Raw genomic sequence first — 14,456 nt, 5'->3', positions numbered from 1 at the left:
GTTCCTTGCCTGGTCTGCCTCCTATGCCCTGGCAATCCTGCCTTCCTTGTGCTCTGCCGTCCGCCAAGTGCTGCCAGGCGTTGGGCAAGAAAAAGCTGCAGGCAGAAAACATGGAAAGAGGAACAACAGGAAAACTCTGCCTGTCTGTAGCTCTGCACAGCTGTGCATGCTCCATTGTTTGGCATCTCACTTGCTGGGTGACAGGAGGTGCTCCAAGGTACATTGTACACAGTCAAACGGGGCCTGAAACTGTAAATTAGGGGAGGGACCTAACCATGAATTTGGGGGAGTGGTTGGCTGTGTCTTTGAAGATCTCAAACCAGGCAGTTTCTTTTCTTATCAGGGAAGATTAAAGAACATGTGAACTGCATGTGTCATGGCTGTTTTCACACAGTTTAAACTCTTGTGGAGCTGATACAGCTGACCTGTGCATTTTCACAGACCTCTGTATGTTTATGTCCAGGTGCTTTCTTTTCTCACTGTTAAGAGTCAACTACAAGTCCCTGAGTATTTCAGCAGCAATGCCTATGTGGGTAACCTTGTCTTCCATGACTTAAAGCCACACATGCTATTCAAAATGCAGGGTCCAATCCTGTGATAACTTCTGCATCCCCAAAGACCTTACAAGAATGTAACAACATGGCGTAAAGGGCCAAAACCTGCAGGTGCTTTTCTGATGGGAGACTCTCCACCACTCTCCAAAGCTTCCGGACCAGGAGGCTATGGAGAAGAGGATGCATTGCCCATGCAGGATGTTTCCACATATATAGAAGGTACATACTCAGAATATCGTGTCAGGAAAAGCATCCTTGGACTTAACAGTATCTTCAGTATATGGCTTGGTCTCTTGGTGGTTAATAGATGGCAAAACAGCACCATCAACCCCTGCTTAGCTGAATCTGATCCATATAAATAAATAAATAAATAAAAAAAATCCCCCGCTTAGTGTGTTTAATAGCATACCCCCAACTCAGATCATCTGTTGTTGGAGGGCTTTCTTGCAGTCTCAGCACTGTGCTCTTAAGCATTTATTTTATTGGAAGAAGAGAGTAATTCTTGCCAAAGCTACAGCTGAGTCACTAGTGAAGATAACATAAATCCTAAATTCAACCAGTTTTGTTTTTCTTGCTATAGCTAAAGGAACTCAATATTTTACACCGAGGAGAGGATGGTAGGCTAAAACAAGAGAGAAATTATTTATTTAGAACACGTTAGGAACACTGTTCACAGTACATCATAACAGGGTGACTACATAATGGGGTGATCGTAAAAGGGTGACTTAAAAAAGCAAAGACAAAGAGTAGATTATAGGCTAGTTGTGGAAACTGATGGGTTTTTTCCTCCCACGAGCAAAGCTGTACAAAACAAGACTGCCTCATACTATTTCTGCACAGGTAAAGGATTGATTTACTCAATCTGTACATTTTCTTTATTTTGTATAAACATACCAATACTTAGATTAACACTTCCATATAGTTTACAATGTTTAATTTAAATACAGTATTATGTCTCATTGACTTGTTAAGGTGCAATTTATCAAAACCTACAGTAAGTATTTTCTTTTTTTCTTAATCAGTTCTCTTTGGCACGCTTCAGGTTTATTTAAATACAAAAGTGTAGGATTGAATTGAGTATATAACACTGCAGGAACTTGAAGGTTTTTTTGTTAGCATATGGGTGTAATTTTAGGTTTACCACAAGCTTATTTACAAACAAAGAACTGTATATGAATTTCAGTTTACTTTACATATAAAATGGCTAACAACATCAATGTGCAAGGCAAAAAAAATTGTTACAGCAACTCCTCCCTTGACAGAGTAATTTTTGCACCATGGAAATCTTGTATAAAATGTTTTAGAAAATGGAGATTTTTTTATGAGGAAGTTCTTAGTGCTTCTTATCCTATAGCAAGCCACCTGAACACATGACTTTCTGGGTCCAGAAATGCTTTGTAAGATACAGTTTAGCTGGTATGTTGGCACTGTAGTAGTGTTGCAGCTATGAACTTGCATGTTCAACTGGCAAACTAAGCCAAGGAGCAAAAAAACAACCAGTCTGTGTAAAAAGCTTAGTGATAGTGGCTTCTTTCTAGAAAACGGTATGCCTCCTATATTCTCGATATTATATCTGTTTTTATTCCACGGAGGAAGGGTTTAGATTTTGCACTACGCATTGCTATACAGTCTATTTTCATCTTCATGACCTCTGCCTACTTTTGGGCTGATTAATATTTGGTTAGAGTCAAAGGTGAACAACAGTAAACGGACTTACTTCTGCTTCTGATGGAAATGTACTAGGAGGCCATCAGAGTGCACCTAAACTGGTGAAGTATCACTTTACAAAAACTCTTCAAATGCCAGAAGGGCAAACCACAGCAATTTATTTCACATCTGAAGGCCAATCCCAGCAGCTGGCATTGACATGAAAGGCATGGGGAAACCTAGCTACATAAACACTGGAAAGTCTTCCATGCCCAATTATTTCACAATTAAAGAAAAATGAAACCCTGTTCACAGTAAAATACTTATTACAAGGCCTTTCTGGTCTGTTCCTTCCTGAATCACCCAAGTGGTATCCCCTCAGCTGCAGAAATGAGTATTTTGGCACGTGATCAAGTTACAGTAGGTGTCAAGTACAGTGCAATCTGTTCAGAAGGCAAGGATATTAAAAGGGATTTCATACAGGTATTCTGTAATGTGGGTAAGATGTGAAATGCTGTGCTACTCCTGAGTAAAACACATTTGGCTGTCCCAGCTAAGATACCCATTTATGAGCATGCTGATTCCAAAGAGGCATTTCATAGCCTCAGCAATAGTGTATATTCTTTAAAAAAAAAAAAAAAAAAAAGTATTTTACAACTGTCTTTTTCTTCAACCTATCAGCAAGGACTAAAAGTGATGAGTTCAAATTGTTGGGAGACATGATGAGAAGGGGGCAGAACTGGTAAGGAGAATCAGAGTCTGTGTAGTAAATGAAATGCACGTGAGATGTAATTCATTCTCGATTATCCTTTAAGCTTTTTGAGATATTGCATATGGCCATGTCCTTTAGTGCTCCTGTTTTACCTAAAAGCTACTGGCTTTAGAACTGAGATGTCTGCGTGAAGGATATGGTGTCAGACTTATCTACAGCAAAGCCTCCATTGACGTACGATTTCTTGGTCTCTGTTTCATCATTATCAAGTATTGTTGTTTCCAAGGCAAAAGGATTGACTATGTTGACTTCAGAGGTGACATCCATCTGCTCCAGCTCCTTTTTAGAGAGCTTCTCCACTATCCCTGTACCAAAGGCATCTCCCAAGACATTCACCATTGTTCTGAATCGATCCCTACGGAATAAAAATGTTGTCAGACAAACCATTTCGTATGTTACTTAGAAAATCCTTTTTAGTAAAAGTAAGCTACTCTAGCAAATGCAGAGCTTTTTTCTTCCCAGTGAAGATTCAGGGTAATTCTGCAATTAAAAGAAAAAATCATGTAGAATAAGAAACAGAATTTCCCCCACATGTCTTTGAAGAAACATGGAGTCACTTTCATGACAAATTACTTTGTACAGGGTGCGCAAAACTGCAAGTCACATCACTAGTCTGTTAGAACAGTAATCACACTGCTGTGCACAGCCTTACAAAATGTTGTAGGGATCACTTCTCAGGCCCTGAAGTCCGCTACACTGCTGGTTCTCTTTGTGATGAGACTGCTTTTGTTGGGAGGAGAGACTGTAGGGTGCAGCAGAAGAGTTTGCATTGTGCCTTTCGTCGTCTTTCTAACAGTCATTTCCTCAGCCAGAGGAGTGCCTAGCCCAGTACCTTCAGTATCTGGCCCAAACCCAGGAAATGGGAAAGGCTATCTTCTGTTAGCTTCTCATTGATAAAGAGTTGAGTACAAAGTTGTATTAAACAAGTCACTTAAAGGTATATGATACTTCTGTACTGTTGATTTTTCTCCCAACAGAAATGTGACTTGCAGGCCTTAAAAATCTGCCACTACTTGGCAGAGGAGCAACAAAACCATGCAATATAGCAAAGTTTGAAACTTGGTGTGGAAGTGAGGTAGGGACCATGGAAGGTCATGCTTCCCTGTTTTTCTTTCTGCTGAACTCCAGTGCGAAAAAGTGCCCATGTGTTCTCCATGAGGAAAGGAAATATATGATAGGGAAAGGAAGAGAGGGGGTAAAGCACTGGAAACTCATCGTTCATAATACTTCTTTTCTATTCTCAAAATTTTTGTATTCTTCATTAAAAACATGGAAGTACTCCTCAAGCCTGTGTAATAAAACCTTGGTAAGTTCAGAATTAACCAGAGGATTGTTAATGAGCCACTACTAGCAGGTTGCAAAAGAATACATTTTAGGCAATAAGTACAAGAGACAAAAGTGTTAATAATCTACGTGGTTTCATGATGTGCATTCCATTTGCTGAGGTGCAAAATGCACTGCCAATGATCCCTGGTACATGAAATTAATCTTTAATTTGCTTTACACAGCAAGACACCCTAATCTGAAAAGTATCTCAGAATCAGCTTGAACTCTTTGTCTGTTTCATGGTGGAACAGGTAGCTTCCATGTATTCGTATTGTGCCTAAGAATCACTTAAGTTGTGGACTTTCAAAGTGGAATGAGATCATATCCGTAAAATTATGATGACTGTGAGAAACAGGGAATTACTGTTCTCTTCCTCTCTCTCTCACTCCCTTAAAAGAATTAGAGGGCATCAAATAAAATTATTAGGACATACATTAAAACAGACAAAAATATGTCTCTGCACAACACATTGTTAGGTTGTGGAATTCCTCTGCACGGGACTTGTGGAAACCTAGAAGTTTATATGGGTCCCAAAAGCAATGAGGCATTCATGGAAGAACAAGAAATCTATTGAGAACTGTTAAAACAAAAACCATCTCCAGCTCAGGAACTCTGTGAGCTACAATTTGCAGGAGGCTAAGAGAGTACTTTGGGAAAAGAACCAATACACATTTGTTCTGTTCTTACACTCTTCTTTAGATGCTCTGAGCCAGCGGTTTGTACTGATCTTCACCACCCTTAAAAAAACTAAATGCCCACTGGGAAAAAAAGAGAGCTGGAGAAAATGAAATGATTGTGGAGAACAGCAAACAAACCTATTAGACCCTGTTGTAGACACTTGATAGGGAGAATGCACTTGTGGCTGGAGCTGTTTTGTTTGGAGCAATTATGCTTGTACAGAAACCAAATTCTTGGATCCATTCAACAGCCCTGGTTTTCTGGAGACTGGCACTTCTCTCTACAGCTTGAAAAACTGAATTATATAATCAAGTAAATTATATATATCTGTGAAATACATAGGTTGCTGCCAGAAATCCTTCAAGAAAATGACTGGAAAGGGTGAGGAGGAACACGAATACATTTACCTCGAGTGTAAATATGAGCCCAAGAAGAATACATGCAGAGACCACAAAATGATTGAGCTCTGCATTGATACCAGTGAAATATCATCCACGCTGAGTTACTGCAGGTGAACAAGAACTTGGTCTGAGCACTAAAGCTTGCACAGTTTAGGAGGCAAAAAAGCTGTATTACAAACTGGTTATACTCCTTAACTTGTGAATCCTGGTACTCTTTCCCAGTGAACCATGGGACGAAACTGAATGCTGATGTCCTTCTGACCTCCAGAATACACTCTGTGATTCTTTGGGCTTTTGCAAAAGTAGCAGAGAAACATCTCAGTGTAAGCTGAATAGAAAAGATTTCTGGTGAAAATGCTTCTCTCCAGAAAGAGATGCTTAATGGGACTGAGGGGTTTTGATGTTATGAGGTGAGATGGTTTGGATCAGACATAAGGAATGCTTTCTGAGTTTGCATGTGTGTGCCTGTTGATCAAGGGGCTGGGTCTTTAAAAAACTCTCAGTGAAGAACAGCCCTAGCAAAGCAATGCCGGCAGCACAGACCCATGTACAGCCTGCCATGTGTGTCCATGTGGAGTCCAGGACCAGCTTTGCTTATTTCATGTTGTGCTCCACTGCCTCTTCACCAGTGTAGGCATTTTACGTGCTTTGTGGAAATCAGCTGAGATGTTCTGCTTGTGGCTGCGTTTGATTTTTATGAATGGTGTACGAATTTATCATAATATGGTGGCAGCTGACACTCCAGAGGCAATCCTTGGTGCTGTCAAATTAGTCTTTCCCGAGTATTATGCTCATGATTTATTAATTCTGTGGCCACTATTTTAAGGTTGATAGCACCATTGGATGTGACGTTACTCACTGCCATCCCACACAGCTGGGCTTCTCTCAGAATTAAAGCCACGACTGCATTCAACTATGTATTGAACAAGTCTGGCCACAAGAAGAATCTTTGTCCAATTCCTGCAACAGTCCTAAGTGATTTTGTTGCTTTCTCATACCCACATGTTCCCACAAAACTTATGTAAACGTTAAAAAAAAGGAAAAATAATTAAATATCAAGTGCTTTAAACTTACAGAAGCCAGTCAACTGCAATGATCAGAGTAACATCTTCAGCAGGCAGGCCGACGGCGCTCAGTACAATCACCATGGTGACAAGTCCGGCTTGGGGGACACCTGCAGCCCCGATGCTGGCTGCTGTAGCTGTGACACTAAATCCCAAATAAAGCCCAGAAAAGGCATTCAGAATACATGTTGCTCACAGAAACTATATTTTCTGGCACAAACAGGCTTATTTCACTGCAAGAAAGAAGCCCGAATGTTCCAGTTTTCCTCTCGAATAGTACCTACTCAAAGTCTGGTGACAAGTTTATGGGAGAAGTCATGTATAGATATAGTTATGGTTACACTGCAGAATAACAGGCAACAGGTAACTAACAAACAAACTGGACAGATCAGACGTAGAGATCGAGTTGTGTTTGCAAGTGTTTACAGTGGAAGAATAATGGCAATTTCCAGAATGATGTTGTGTACCAGCTGCATGTCCTGGCCCATCTCACCTCCTCATCAGGTTGCACAGGCAAGGCCTCAGACCAAGAGGTGAGAATGTTCCTGTTACTTCCTGTGCTGTGAATGACAGTTTCAACTTTCCCATGGGGTATCCAAAGTTAATGTACCATTAATCAAAAAAACCACCTCCAACAAAATGTGTGTGATGGCTTTAGTCTTACCTAATGGTAACTATTTGGCCAATATCCAGCTCTAAGTCATTCAGCTGTGCAATAAATACAGCTGCTACTGCTTCATAAAGAGCTGTGCCGTCCATGTTGATGGTAGCGCCAACCGGAAGAACGAACCTGGTAATTCTTTTGTCAATGAAGTTTTTTTCTTCTGCACAGCGGAAGGTGACAGGCAAAGTTGCTGAACTGGCACATAGATAAACACACAAAGTAAGCGCATGCAACACCATACCATTTCCCTTATCTTTCCTTTTCCTCAGAGCCTCATCTGCTCTAAGACTTAAATGGAGATCTAAGGCAGACAGGAAGGCTGCACCATGAAAGTGAGAGCTGGCTTTTAAAGCAAAGTAACTTCTGTTTTCTCTTCTAATTACGGAAAGAAATAACAAAGTCTTAGTTATCCTCAAAATTACATGGTAATATCATCATGATGCATGTAGTCACAGAAACAGTGCAACAGCTTAAACTCTAGCAAGTCTGTGACTAATGAACTGAATGGCAAAGAACTGCCTCCTCCTGGAAGGGACAGACTCTCATTTGGTGTAATGCCAGCACCCCTTTGGGTACTACAAAAATAATGAAGAAAATAGTATTTCAGCCTCCAGGGGATTTAGAATTGTCCAGGTGAAATCAGGGTATGTAACAAAATAGCAATAAAATCAGAGCACAAACAATTACTACTGAGAACATTACAGAATATAAATGTTGCTTTTGTTTACCTGGAAGAAATCATGAGGGCCGTCAGAAGTGCCTGAGCCATCCCCATGGCAAACCGAAAAGGATTTTTCCGTACTATTATCAAGTAGATCAGTGGCAGAATTATAGTGGAATGGATTGCAAGTCTGCAAAATAAAATGGACTATTTAAACAAATGGATCCATCTCATTGCCTTGTTTTAGTAAGACGGTGATAATAGGTATCTAGTTCTGTCCTCAAGCACACTTATGAAACACTAAATGTGACTTTAGTGACACCTATGTTCAAAACCTAGAGAGTATACCATCTTAAAAAAATGCAGACAAATGCAGTTCTACACTTTCTTTTGGAAGGAGGAGAGAGATTATTAATTGTCTCTCTTTCCAAAGTAGAACAAGAGTTAGCTAATACATTGGAAATAATATTAAACTTAGGAAGATGAGAAAACTAAAGCAATAAATAATATTTAAACTGATGTGCCGAGGGTGATTTGAAATACTGTAAAATACTCCACCCTCCTGCCAGATCCTTACAATGTAGACTAGAGACAAATCAGAAAAACAAACCAAATGATTTTTCTAAGTTTATCTGCCTTTGTTATAGAAAATGTTTTGGAATTAAAGGTAAATACAGTTCCCAGTCAGGAACAGATAAGTCCACATCTTTCTGCAGAAACTGTAGTCTCACCATCTTCAAGGTTTTAAGATGCTAAAATACTGTCTTTTAAAACTATTAATTTTTTAAATTAAGTGTGTTGACATGCAAAAGATCCAACTGTCCTCGTGACTTCATCTGCTCAGGTGTATTTGCCTGGATATTTGGGTGAGTCTCAGGGACAAATTCATCCTTCAACTTGTGCATTAATTTTGAACATTATGCATTAATCCTGAATGCATATGACTGCAGAGCTTTGTGGGCATTAAGATTAGAGGTAAACAGTCTGCTGTGAGTATATTTGACATGAAATATATGTGAAGGGTCTATGAAAGATTTCCCGTGTTCCAAGGTTGCAAGCAATTATAGCAGCATCAGCTTCTTGTGAAAAGAAATTATCATAGCTTGGAAACATAAAGCCCAGAACTGTCGTCATGTATGACCTTGGGATTTTTATTCTGTCCTCACAAGATGTTCTTGTAAATGTTACTGTGTTATAATAGTGCTTTATGATTTCAGAGCAGCTGATAGTGATAAATCATGGTACCATTTGTTCTGACAAAACCAGGCAATTAAGAGAGCAGTAGCCACAGTACAGAAATCCACAACAGCAGCAAAAATCACCCACAAAACCTAACTATTTGTTTCCTTGGAAATCTTATCTTTTTAAAAGCATTAAAGTTTTCATTCTGTATGTGAACAAATGATTTATTTAGTGGAATGTAAATAACAGCACCCAACATGTATTGATAGAACTTTGTAAAGAACTCTAGAAAGAAACCTAACAATTTTTACAATGGTGCCTGAGAACAAACTGAATTCTACAAAACATATGGAAAAAATATAGCGGTATGGGTGTTGCTGGGTGTCTTAACAAAATGCTGATGACAGTAAACACTTCAAGTATGTCTACATCTAGAAGAACACTGACTTGCTAATAGTTATTTTGAAAAATTTAGATCTGCACTTTTTTAGTGGCAGCATGAACATTGCATTATCCAAAATAAAGTACTTGTGCATATCTGCTTTGCTACTACTGATTTTCATGAAACGAATTTGAACTAATATTTATTTTCAGGAAGCAGCAGAAGTTTTTATACCAAAAAATCATAATCAGCAACTGAAAAAAAGAAATTCTAACAGTGTTCAGTTTTAACATAGGAAGAACCTTGTCCCTCAGAATCCCAAACTGGCATTCCTTATAGCGTCCAGAGATGAAGCTGCCTTGCTGCTTTCAGAAGAGACAAAGGCACAGGCAAGAGAGAGTCTGCTTGGTGCAGCTTCTTTTTTTTTTTTTTTCCACCTCAGGCTGTGAGTTCTTTGGCACTTGTATTATGCCTCCTACTTTGATTTTTCTCCTCTGTGACTGCTAACATGCCCTCATCCTGACACTGCCACCATTAAAAGTGAAAGGCTGAAGATATTTAGTGGCCACTTGGAGCAGAGGCACTGGAGGAAGTCTGTTCCCTCATGGTGACCTGAATGAGACATGAAGACTGAGATGTGTTGCAGACAATGGTGGGTGAGAGCTGGTAGGGCTAAGAATGTGAAAGGTCATGAATAATAAAGCTGGGAAGAAGGTGAGATAGAAGATGAGCTGGAGAGGGAAGTTAAAGGAAAGGAAAAGAAGGGTAAGACGCACCAGCCCTCATGCTCTTGCACATTTTTCTTGATAGGGAATACAAGAAATATGTTTAAAATAATCTGTAATTCTCAGGATCAAGCTTAAAGGGATGGCAATAGAGACAGCTACAGAAGATGCTGATGAACAGAAGACACTGTAAACAAACAAGGTCAAGCAAATAAGGATGATGGGAACAGCAGTGTTTAAGAAACCAAAACAAAGAAAGAGCACAATCTCTCCTGTTTGCCGAGAGGTGGGAAAAAGGGTATTCTTGCAGGCTGGAAAATGTGGAACAAGCACCTTCTCCCTGCAGCCTATAGCCTTGTGTATACATTGTCATCTTTGCTCCTGTGATCTGATTACAACACGGCCTCCCTGATGGTCAGTTTTGGAGAGAATGTGCTGCTGTTAGCCCTTCTCCACAATACCTTGAGCATCACCCACTGTAGGCCATCCTGTAAGAGACAGAAATGCTGCAGAGATGTACCCTAGCACGCATCAGGGAAAATCGTGGCATGTGCGAGGGAGTTCAGTGGAACAGAGACTTTTTCTCTCCAAGGATGGAGAGAAAGAGTGACACCCTTACAATACACAATCTTTTTGATGGTACCTGTGAACGTACTTAAAATTGTCGTGCCTGTCAAGCCCATGGTTACCACCTGAATGGGACACTGTATGTGGTGGTAGTTTACTTTGCAATCGAAGTACTCTGGAGAAAGCACTGTGTCTTGACACATATCTTAAGGAAGATACGCCCTGTCACAGTACAACTCTACAAGAAGGGCTGGAAGGAGGATCCAGGGAACTACAGGTCTGTCAGCCTGACCTCAGCGCTGGGGAAGGTTATGGAGCAGATCATCCTGAGTGATATCACGCAGCACATACAGAACAATCAGGTGATCAGTCAGCATGGGTTTATGAAAGGCAGGTCCTGCTTCACTAACCTGATCTCCTTCTATGACAAGGAGACCCGCCTAGTGGATGAGGGAAAGGCTGTGGATGTTGTCTACTTGGACTTTAGTAAGGCCTTTGACACCATTTCCCACAGCACTCTCCTAGAGAAGCTGGCTGCTCATGGCTTGGATGGGTGCACTCTGTGCTGGGTAAAAAACTGGCTGGATGGCTGGGCCCAAAGGGTGGTGGTGAATGGAGTTAAGTCCAGTTGGCGGCCAGTCACAAGTGGTGCTCCCCAGGGCTCAGTATTGGGGCCAGTTCTGTTTAATATCTTTATCAATGATCTGGACGAGGGGATCGAGTGCACCCTCAGTAAGCTTGCAGAAGACACCAAGCTGGGTGGGAGTGTTGATCTGCTGGAGGGTAGGAACGCTCTACAGACGGACCTGGACAGGCTGGATCGATGGGCTGAGGCCAACCGTATGAGATTCAACAAGGCTCAGTGCTGGGTCCTGCGCTTGGGTCACAACAACCCCATGCAATGCTACAGGCTGGGGGAGGAGTGGCTGGAGAGCTGCCTGGCAGAAAAGGACGTGGGGGTGCTGGTCGACAGCCAGCTGAATATGAGCCAGCAGTGTGCTCAGGTGGCCAAGAAGGGTCTAGATGTGGTAGAGCGCATCCAAAGAGGAGCAATAAAACTGGTGAAGGGTCTAGCACACAAGTCTTACGAGGAGCAACTGAGGGAGCTGGGGTTGTTTAGCCTGGAGAAAAGGAGGCTCAGGGGAGACCTTATTCCTCTCTACAACTACCTGAAAGGAGGTTGTAGCAAGGCTGCCCAGGGAAGTGGTGGAGTTCTCATCCTTGGAGGTATTTAAAAGACATGTAGATGTGGTGCTTAGGGACATGATCTAGTGGTGGACTTGGCAGTGTTAGGTTAACAGTTGGACTTGATGATCTTAAAGGTTTTCCAACCTAAATGATTCTATAATTCTATGGAATAGTAACCATTAACAGGTAAGCAGTCGTAAAACTTGGTATCAGATCTAAAACTGTAAAACTTGCTACCTGATCTAAACCTCAAGTCAAAGGACAGTAATAATCCATTCAACATATTCTTCCTCTGAGTTAATTGCATTTAATAGAAAACCTGCAAAAGCAATACAGTGTCATTCTATAAATGCCTTCTACCTAAGTTGTGGTCACTGTCTCATTTATGATTTATATTGAAAATATTAGTCTCTTGATTTACAGTCTCTTGGTAAACATCAACTTTTGCATCCTTTAAAAATTTGATTTCTTTTCCAAGTGTAAATGGAAACTCACAAAAAACTGCATTATGCATTAGATAAACATAACTTGCACTCATCTCTGTAACATTTTGGAAAATTCATGATTCAGTGCTATTTCTGGAGCTGTAATTTTTACTTAGAAAGTCATTATATCGCAAATGATTTTTGAACAGCTAGTCCAAACATACTGGCTTATGCATAAAACAAAACAACATCTTTGAAATAAATACAATTATCTAGCAAAGATTAATGCAAAAAAAGAAGAGATCCTTCTTGACTATTTATAGAGAAGTTTGCATTTAAGACTAATATACTACCCTTCTCTCTGCTTGGTTGTCAGAAAGCATGTGAATGACATTTGAAGAATAGCATGCATATGCATAAAGTGGGGGAAAAGAAGCTCTTGAACAACTTTGGATCTAGCCTCTAGACAAAACATGAATAAATCCTTAGTATACTGAAGGAATTATAGGAGTGGATGCTAAGGCAATCAACCAAGGCAGCCTAGAAGTTATGCTTCACTGAACTGGAAATAGAAATTTAAATGCATTTAACTTATTGGGACTGTAATACCCATTTATCTATCAAAAGGGTTCTTTGTAGGATAGTCTTCAGAGATATATAATGATCTAGTATTATAACCTATATCACTTGGAGCAATTAAGCTGCCCCTTCTAAGGCTCCACATTGTGCAGGTGTAACCTCCTCCACCCCAGACTGTTCTACACAGCCAAGGGTCTAGAAAATGAATAGAAAAAATGTTCTGATGCTTGGCTAAGTTATTCATATAGCAACTCCTGCTTTTGCAGTTTCACCAGCTACCTTTGCCTTGAAGGAGTAACTAACAAACAGTGCAATCCCCAGGGCTTCTCTCGATCTCCGCTGCCTGCTCTGCACTGAAGTGGGAAGGGATCAGTTTCCTCTTTGGCATCATTTATTGTGCACTGCACTTGCTATGCATTTGCACTGGGCAGAGGAGCTGGGCCTGTGCTGGTACACCTTGGTCCCACAGGTCCCATGGAGATTCCCAGCTTAATCCAGATATTAGTGTATTTTCAAGAGGCTGGCAACCCCCAATAAGCCATAATTCACAACTTCACCCTTTTGCAACTTCTTCTACTATCTTACAGAAGCATTACTACTCTCAAAAATACAATGATATCTGTTTCAGCACCAAGCTGAGAAGATAAAACAATGAATACAAGAACAGCCTTTGCTTTTTTTTTTTAGAATGCAAGGCAGTGACTTTTTAAAACAAAACACACATTCAGCAAAACCTGCATTCAAAACATCCTCACATAATTTTCACTGACAGGAATTTTTGTCTCTGACCTAGAAGAGGCTGGGTGTTGCGGATAATTGAGTTGTAATCAACTAACCTCTAAAAACTGCACACATTTAATTTCATCTTTAAGAAACGACATACCCACTTAGTACTGTAGCCATATAAAGACCCAGTTTACGAAATATTTCCCAGTCCTCAACTTCTATGATCTTCCCAGCAATTAAAAACACAATACCAATTGGCATATACCTAGAAAGCAAAAACAAAGCAATTAAAATGCATTCTCAGAAATATTGCATGCTCACCACAGAATAATTTCTTGTACAGTATAACTTTTTACAACAGATGGAAGAATTCTTTTTATATTCTATTACACAACTGAAGATTTTTTTTACATTCCATTATACAACTGACTTTATTCACTTGCAGCAAGACTACAATAGCGGTGACGAAAAAAGATGAGGAAAATCAGAGTAAATGAAATCCTATGCATAGTCTATCAAGTACTGTATGACCTGGTGTCACAGAATACACAGAAGCTGTGAAGGGGTGTGGGCTTTGCCCTACTGCAGCAAACGTTTATGCACAGCCATAAGCTTACTTAGAGATGGAAGTTTGCAGGGCTGAGATGAATATCTGTGCATTCTGCAAGCACACACAGATGGGAAAGGTCTCCTGTGCTTACAGTAGCTGCCCTGCAGCACTGGGGTCTATATGTGGGTCACCTGCACAGAGTAAGAGTGATTTTAGTATGTTGGGATAGTACAGTCATCAGTGTGTTGCTTGATGGAGGGGTCACCATCCCTCAGTAAACTTACGCAAGGCCATGCCTTACAGACATCAATAGCTGCATGGGCTACTGACTACAGAAAATTCAAGGCAAAAATCAGGACTAGGCT

At 40.4% G+C, this 14,456-nt stretch overlaps 1 protein-coding gene across 2 annotated transcripts in view; it reads right to left on the bottom strand.

The window, feature by feature from the left end:
- Nucleotides 1-1,277: 1,277 nt before the first annotated feature.
- Nucleotides 1,278-14,456, bottom strand: part of SLC1A1 (solute carrier family 1 member 1) — a 57,877-nt gene continuing 44,698 nt past the window's right edge. For both annotated transcript variants that reach the window (XM_082335738.1, XM_082335739.1), the window contains exons 8-12: nt 13,699-13,806; nt 7,835-7,957; nt 7,107-7,301; nt 6,453-6,587; nt 1,278-3,328 (exon numbers count right to left, since the gene is read on the bottom strand). In XM_082335738.1, the coding sequence (XP_082191864.1) occupies nt 3,082-3,328; nt 6,453-6,587; nt 7,107-7,301; nt 7,835-7,957; nt 13,699-13,806 (808 nt within the window). In that variant the 3' untranslated portion in view covers nt 1,278-3,081. The remainder of the gene's footprint in view (nt 3,329-6,452; nt 6,588-7,106; nt 7,302-7,834; nt 7,958-13,698; nt 13,807-14,456) is intronic.

The sequence above is a fragment of the Platalea leucorodia genome, assembly GCF_965183815.1.
Source record: "Platalea leucorodia genome assembly, chromosome: Z".
Taxonomy (NCBI): Eukaryota; Metazoa; Chordata; class Aves; order Pelecaniformes; family Threskiornithidae; genus Platalea; species Platalea leucorodia.
Note: the sequence above shows the minus strand (reverse complement) of the source record. Positions and strands in the feature narration are given on the sequence as shown.